We start from the raw sequence: 7,942 nt of genomic DNA, 5'->3' as shown, positions 1-7,942 counted from the left end.
CCACCCCTGTGGGCAAGGGCCGCAACTGTATTCTGAGGAGAGATTTGAATTGATACCTACAATTATTTGGTTCATAACACATCATTCACATACACACCGAGATATGAGCAATCAGGTATGTAACACCCCCCACAACAGGCACAGACCACACACACTCTCAGAGAAGGTGCAGCTTCTCATGCTGTAGCTTATGTGTCCATAGGAACCAAACTCATACCTGAAATGTCCACTGTGTATGTCCTGGCAACCAGTAAATAAAGTCATGTTTTAGTGGTAAAATTGTTTATATCATATAATAGCAGCAGGATATAGCCAAGTGACCACAAGAGTGTGGAGGTTCTGAATAACTTTTATTCCTGTTGTTGGATATATTGACCCTCCACATTGTCATTATTCATGAACAATATTCATCAATTATCATTTGATTTTATAATATATATCCTACCAGAAAATGTGTTACCTTTTTTCCAGTCTAACACATATACATTACATAAACTATATTAACATTAGAATTGTGGAATCATTGTGTACCTTTCTGGATCTTTGTTGCTGGGGAGAAATCATCTGGCTGTAGAAATAGTAGGTAGAAAAATACAAAGTAATCCTTATAAATATCATTAGTGTTCTAAGTAAATAATAATCACTATAATAATTTCTCTAAGTTAGAATTGTTTCATGTTGGAAGAGTTATAGTAATAATGTATGATAATTTCCCTGAAAATTAATAAAAGAATAAAACTTTGGACAGAAAGAGTATAAAAATTCAGAGTCAAATTTCATTGTCTGCTACAATATGTCATTACCAAATCTCAAATATTATTTCATAGTTTTCAATAGGTTCTCTCATTCTCCTAAAGCATGACTTTAAATCATGATAACTACACCATTCCATATATTTATAACTTTGAGAAGCTTTAATTCAACATTTAATTAAACTGATACATAAGATAATAATTTCATTAAAGGCACTGACAATCATTAAGTGAAAAGTCCAGTATAATGTTTCATAAATTTACTTACGGTTTTAACAATCACGGACACAATAACGCATATCAGCACAAGGAAGGTGAGTCCCAAAACCCCAGCTGTGCACTTGTCGAGAGGAGCCGGTGAGCCTGCAGGGAGAGAGATGGAGACCGAGAAAGGAGAGACCGAGACAGGCGTTCACTTCATTGATAAGAAAATCTTCATTCACAGGGAGTCACGTACATAGATTTGACACGGAGATAGAGGTCTCCTGCTTAGTTTAAGATGTACATTAAATATTAATTGTACTATCATTGATATTTTGAAAATCATTATTTACCTTTTGTCGTTCTTAATGTTGGCAAATATTTCTGCTTCAGCTTTATCGAAACTAGAAAACATTTAAAGAATCCTTGTAAAAGTTCATTGGTTTGAATACATATATTTTTTGTAGTTTCTAAATTTCAGATGATTGCTTTAGATTAGTTTAATCTTGAATAAAATTTATATTAGAAATAAAATTAAAAATTATAAACTCAAACATAAGTAATCAATTCACCACATACTAGAAACTTACTTTAACATATCTCAAGACTTAATTTGCATTTTTGATATGATATTTAAGTCTTTGAAGCACGTTTTTATGAAAATCAGAATATATCTGATATATTCCATCCTCTACATAATCAGTGTGTCTTTATAAATTTATTACAAATATAAGTATACTTTGTAATGCAATTTTATACAATAAATATATAAAAATAAACATATTTTTATAAATATATGCTTGTAAATTTAATACTTTGGACAAATGTTGAAAAAAAATACTTTTTTTTAATCATGTAATTATCAAAGCTATTTTACAAAACATTATGAACTTTAGAGTAACTGATATTCTTTTAGAGCATTAAACATCCCGGGAATATTTCAAAAGTTTTCTCACAACCAATGAGAACTATGATTTTTACGATTGTGGGCACCAAGACGATCCCCAGGTCCTCAGCAGCAATCATCTCTGGAGGTGAGGGCCAGTCTGCAGGGGGAGAAATGGAAACACTGAGAAGAGATGAGGCAAATGCTGACAGTTTGCAGACCCGAGACCAGCCTGCGCAGGAGTCACACGTGGGAGGTGGATCCCAGACCCGCATCTCTAGTTGTAATCCAGCCGCCAGAAATTATATCGAGTTTTCAGTAAACATAATGCTCCATGAGTTTTGCCAAAGATTCCAAAACCAATAATGCAAGACCAAAATTATTCTTCTCGTTTTAGATTACCATGGCATATTCATATTTCAAACTTCAACGCACACCAGAATATGTGATTTTATCCCCTACTCTTTCCTACATCGGCACCCCGATTGCACAGGTCAGAACAGTTGCACGCGTGTCTAGTAAATATTTCAGTTTTGCAGGCCAGTACTTGTCATTCCTTTGAAGATCCTGAAAGTATTTTGAAATTTTATTTCCCCAGAGGTTATCTGCTCTTCTGTTGGTGAAAAAGCTTCTGTGCTCTTACCCTTCATTTGCAGCACCCTTGGGTCCAGATTCAGTGCCGGGGAGTTCTCCGTGCGGTCGTTCACTCTTGCAGCTGGGTCGTCTCAGGGACGGTGCTCCGACAGCTGCAGGTGAGTCCTCACTGACCGCCCCCAGGATGGCCAGGGCCCTGGTGCAGTCGTGTGGGCGGAGCAGGGAGAATAGTAATCTCATACTGCAGTTGAATCATGGATGGCTGAGTGAAATTTCCTCATAGCTTAAAAAAGTTTTACATCATATAGAATACTTTAAAAACTAATACTTTAAAAAAACTACTATTTCATTCTTCACACAATTCTAATGGTTGGAGGAATACAAGACAAAATATTAATGTGGAAAAATTTATAATCAATAACATCCACATTAATATGAAGTCATCACCAAGAAAGTTTTAGAAACTATTAAATTAACTGCTAAAGCGCAATGTTAGGGGAAAAAATGATGTGCTGACTTTAATGATTAAAGAATTAATATTCTATAGTATGTAACATTTGTGTTAACATATGTATTAATTTTGTATAGTGCAAACATTTATTTTTAAAAGGGATGAGTGGTTAAAAACTGATAATTTTTTCTACAAATACTATAGAGTTTTAAGTAAATGTTAAGTTTTAAAAATATTTACTATATGAAAAATAATGTTTATTAGCTTCTTGAGATCCTAAACAATATTGGCACGTCAAACATATAGAAATAGCATTGATTGGCTACACAAACTTTATAAATGAGTGAATATAAAAGATAAGAATGTATAAAATGATAAACTAAAAATCATTTAGGGAACAATACTATTGGTTCAAACATCCAGAAGGACTATAATTGTATTGAGAACTGGAATATACCTGATAATGTAATTTGATAATTGAATCAATGAACTCCTCAAATGTGGAATTAATTCTCACTTTGGAGCATACAAAATTTACATAGTATCACCAATTTAACTTATAAATATAAAACTGGAATAAAAATATGTAATACATGTAAAACACATAACATTCAAACTTCCCTTTTAAGCGCTGCAATACTTATTTTGGATTCAAATCATTTAGAACACTTAGCCTACTTCCTTAGGCAGGAATATCTTTTATCAATGTGTGTATCTTCTTGGCAATATTTAGTTCAATTAAAAAAAGAAAACTTTTCAGAGTTTATAAGTAAGTTAAAATTTTGTGGAACTAAGTCATCCTCAGTTGTATGAAATATTGAGTGGGGTTTATTACGGTTAATAAAGTGGATAAGGAATTACATTCATTTGGCCTCCTGATTAATGAATTCATTTTAAGGATCTATGTATAAAAACTTGACCCAACAATAAATAATATATAGAATTATATTGTTCCGATGGCAAATTCCTAATAAACTTCCATTTTGTAAAGTTACAGGATTTCAGATAAAATTGTATTGATTTAACCCCACTTCCGTTTGTATATATGCACTTGAGTAATTATCCTCTAAGTAGTAAAGAATTTGAATATTTAACACACTCTTTTAAAGGTAGCATAGTTATAATTATCTACCCTGAATTATTCAATAAAGATAAAATCCTCTATAATGTTACTCCCATTCAATTGTGGCATCACACACAGCATTTGTAATCAATGATGGATGGCAGAGACAGGACAGCAGGAACACATACCTTCTGTTGGCCAAAGAGTGCAGTATCCTCCAGTGGGAGACCTGGTTACTCTTGGAAACAAACAAACCAAATCTGTGGTTTACACAGACTCCCCTGTGAAGGTGCAGAGTGAAGCAACACTGGAAAAAGTAGATTTCTTGTCAAAGTGTCACTTAAACTGAACAGGAAATCCCAGCTATTGTGAAGGCAGTTTCTCATCACACACCTCCAAGCAGAGGAGACTGAGCCTGTAGTGTGTTATTTGGTTTGTCTATTGACAAGTACCTATAAAAAAATTTGATAGAATTTGTCTATTGACAAATACCTATAAGAAAATTTGATAGAATTCTATCAAGAAGCAAAAGATTTAGTCAACTTGGTTGTTAAACTGCTTCCATCTCAACCATAATCCTGAAGTCTAAGACTATAATAGACGTTTTCTTGTTATACAAGTTTGCCAGATCTTGTCATTAGCTATAATTTACTTACACTTTCATATGACAATTCTATTTCATTGGTAACATTCTAGAACCACAATCCCATAAGTAATATATGCGAAGTAATAGTTCACTAATTACATTTCAACTTTCTTATAATAATCATGCTTTTCATTGATTCATTGCCTACTCATAATATAGTCAACAAGTGATTATTTACATAAAGTTTGTACTGTAATAGGAATATTTGTTGGAAGTATGACAAAAGTCAATGTAACTGATGAGAGGACAAAGAGTCAATTTTTAAAATATCACTTAACCAAAAAATTGGGGGACAGAAAAAGTAGGTTTGCAGCTCAAATTGATTTCTCAGTCACTCTAGCTATTATTCAAAGAAATATAAAACATTTCTAGTTTCAAGAGAATTAACAGCATTCACCTAATTGATATAGTAACCACAAAAAGGAAACCCTTAAATGATTTTTTGCATTCAGTGACATGTCTATTTATTTTAAGAGTCAAAGAAATGATCAGAATATATGTTCACAATACCATATAAACTAGAAGGAAAATGTGAAAAACATATTCTTTCTTTTGAAATGAAATGCTCAAAAGGAAAAGGCAGAAATCTGAGCATGCATAAAAGAAACTGAAAATGGGAATCAAAATCAGTGATATTAGTCTAAAAAATGGAAGGAAGAAAACAATAAATGGGACACACTAATGACAAAGTTCAAAATGCTTATTGAGCATGAACAAAGCAAATGTATTCATTGTAAAGATTTAATAACAGCCAGTACACTACTGAATAAAACTTTGAGAACCTAAGATTTTTTGTACCTAAACTATGCATGTGAAATGCATTTTCATTTTTAACAGGTCCACCAGACAATACGCCAGTATTATGAATATATTTTAATGTCTAAATGAAATAGAAAATGAAAATCACCAAAAAGATGCACAGCAACTATTTCCCTTAAGACACTACACAGGTGTTAGAATTACTTTGTTCTTATATAATAGTTCCTCTAAAACAGGTTCACATGCTCAGGTGATAGCAGTTGTGAATAACACTGAATACCACAGTGCTCTTACACAAAGGCTGCCAGGTAGAGAAAAACAGGCATCCTGTTTTATGTAGTCTTGATACAAAACTGTCAAATGTGGAATATAAATCAAAACACAGTGTGATCTTTTTGTGAATAAAAAAGAAAATTATAATTCTAAATGAATTATATACACGATAAAACATACAGAATGATTGGGAAAATTTTATTTCAAAAAGGCAATATATCTTACAGTTGAAAGAAATAAAGATCATTTATTCATAAACATTTCACAAAGTAAACAATTTCTGATTTCAATTGTGCAAAATGAGCACATGTAACATCAAACTTGTAAAAACATTACAGAAGTAAAAAGTGATCAAAATACATTAAATTGGGAGTTAGGATGAAAATGTTACAATAAACTTCACATTTAAGAAGCAATATTGATTGCTGTTTTCCTAAAGTGAGAATACGTAGAGATAATTCATGGCAATATCCATGCCATAGTGGATATAAAACTCTGATCTGTAATGAACCAATAAAAACAAATTATTGACTTGGAAAGAAGAAACAAAGTATGATTCTTTACAATAAAATAACTATTTGCATCAAAATTCATAAGTCATATATTCATATACCAGATGTATATATTAGATTGATAGAATTAATAGTTAAAGTCAGCATAAACATAACAAATAAATCAAGAAGCCAATGTGTGTTGTATTTCTGGTTATAGCAACAAAAATTGTTAACAGACATTTCAGTCATTTTAAAATAAGATGTCATTACAAAATCATAACATCATTTTCCAATGAATTCTGTAAAAATTAAGAGCATGAGAAAACAAATGAAAATAAGAAAGGATTAAAGTTGATATAGTCTGAAAGAACAAAGGTGGCAAAGATGACTAATCTTCAAATAACTTTAAAGAATAAATGTTCCCATATACCATCACAATTTTTTTAAAACTTTCCTGAGATAAAACTCTGATCTTATAAAGCTTAAAGTTAACTTTAAGTTAAAGTTAACTTTAACTTACAAAGCTTAAAGTTCAGCCATTTAAGGTTCATGAATCAAAACCACTTAGCTTATCCAGAGATTGCAAATGTTACCACTCAGTACTCAAAAGTCTTCATCCCTTCAAAAAGAAAAAGGGAACCTATAGGGGGTCAATTCCTCATCCCATCACCCCCAGTCCCTGGTCCCAATCCATACTCTGTGCCTATAAGTTTGGCATTTTATATATAAAGGACTCACACAGTATAAGCTCTTTTGAAGGTTGAATAGCACAAATAAAATGCTGAATAAAAATATGATTTCTGTACATTTTTGCTATGCATAGTCTATTACTTGTTCTAAAATATGTATTTATGCACACAAAAACTGGGGTGCAAGGATCAGGCACGGGGGGAGGTGATCAAAGGTATCACCAGAGAGTGGGAAGAAGAACATGAAGATCTACTGAGACACACTGCCGAGGGGAGCAGTAGGCAGGACAGGAGAGGTCTGCCAGGCCATGTGGGTCACCTCCCCAACTGGGGATGGAACTCATGCTGGAATGGCTGTGGACAGCTTCATAGTACTGTGTTTCAACCCATGGAGGGTGCTATGCATAGTATATTTCAATAATTATTTTGAAAACTAAATGACATTAGACCAAAAACGAAATCAATTTTAAGATGTATTTCTTAAAATAGAAATCTACCCAGGAATCGCACATATTAAAAACACTAGCAACAACAAATGTCAGTGAGGGTGTGATGAAAAATTAACTCTCTTGCACTGTTAGTGGGAGTGAAACTATGACAAACAGTATGGAAGTTTTGTTCCTAGGCTGTTAAAAACAGAGCTACCAGCAACTCCACTCCTAAGGATCTAAGCAAAGCACACAAAAACATTAATTCAAAAGAATACCAGCAGCCCTATGTTTACTTCAGCACTATTTACAAAAGAATACACTTGGAAACAATCCAATGCCTAAAAATAGATGACTGGATCAAGAAGATGTGGTATATACACAGTGGAATACTATTTAGCAGTCGAAAAAGATAAACTCATGCTATTCACAGCAACACAGATGGAGCTAGACGGGATTATGCTTAGTGAAATAGGCCAGAATGAGTAATAAAAATATCAGATGGTTTTGCATGTAGGAGGAATATAGTGGAACCATATAGTTTTTCAGAGGAAAAACTATTAATAATAAAAAACACAACAACACAAAACAAAAACAAAAAGACAATTATGAGTCAGAGACATTCTGCAGGGGAAAGGGGGAGAGAAGTATCAAAAGGAGGGAGGGAAGAGGACAAGGGACAATGGTGATGGTGCATGGGTGATCT

At 32.9% G+C, this 7,942-nt stretch overlaps 1 protein-coding gene across 1 annotated transcript in view; it reads right to left on the bottom strand.

Annotated features, from left to right (window-relative positions):
- LOC101635718 overlaps positions 1–7,942 on the bottom strand; it is a 49,820-nt gene that overhangs the window by 17,833 nt on the left and 24,045 nt on the right. Inside the window, exons 8-10 of the mRNA XM_012732802.1 lie at positions 2,483–2,674; positions 1,307–1,357; positions 218–240 (exon numbers count right to left, since the gene is read on the bottom strand). Of these exons, the coding sequence (XP_012588256.1) occupies positions 218–240; positions 1,307–1,357; positions 2,483–2,674 (266 nt within the window). The remainder of the gene's footprint in view (positions 1–217; positions 241–1,306; positions 1,358–2,482; positions 2,675–7,942) is intronic.

The sequence above is a fragment of the Condylura cristata genome, unplaced genomic scaffold (genome assembly GCF_000260355.1).
Source record: "Condylura cristata isolate star-nosed mole 26May11 unplaced genomic scaffold, ConCri1.0 scaffold00036, whole genome shotgun sequence".
Taxonomy (NCBI): domain Eukaryota; kingdom Metazoa; phylum Chordata; class Mammalia; order Eulipotyphla; family Talpidae; genus Condylura; species Condylura cristata.
The sequence above is the reverse complement of the archived record's forward strand: the minus strand, read 5'-3'. Positions and strand labels throughout refer to the sequence as shown.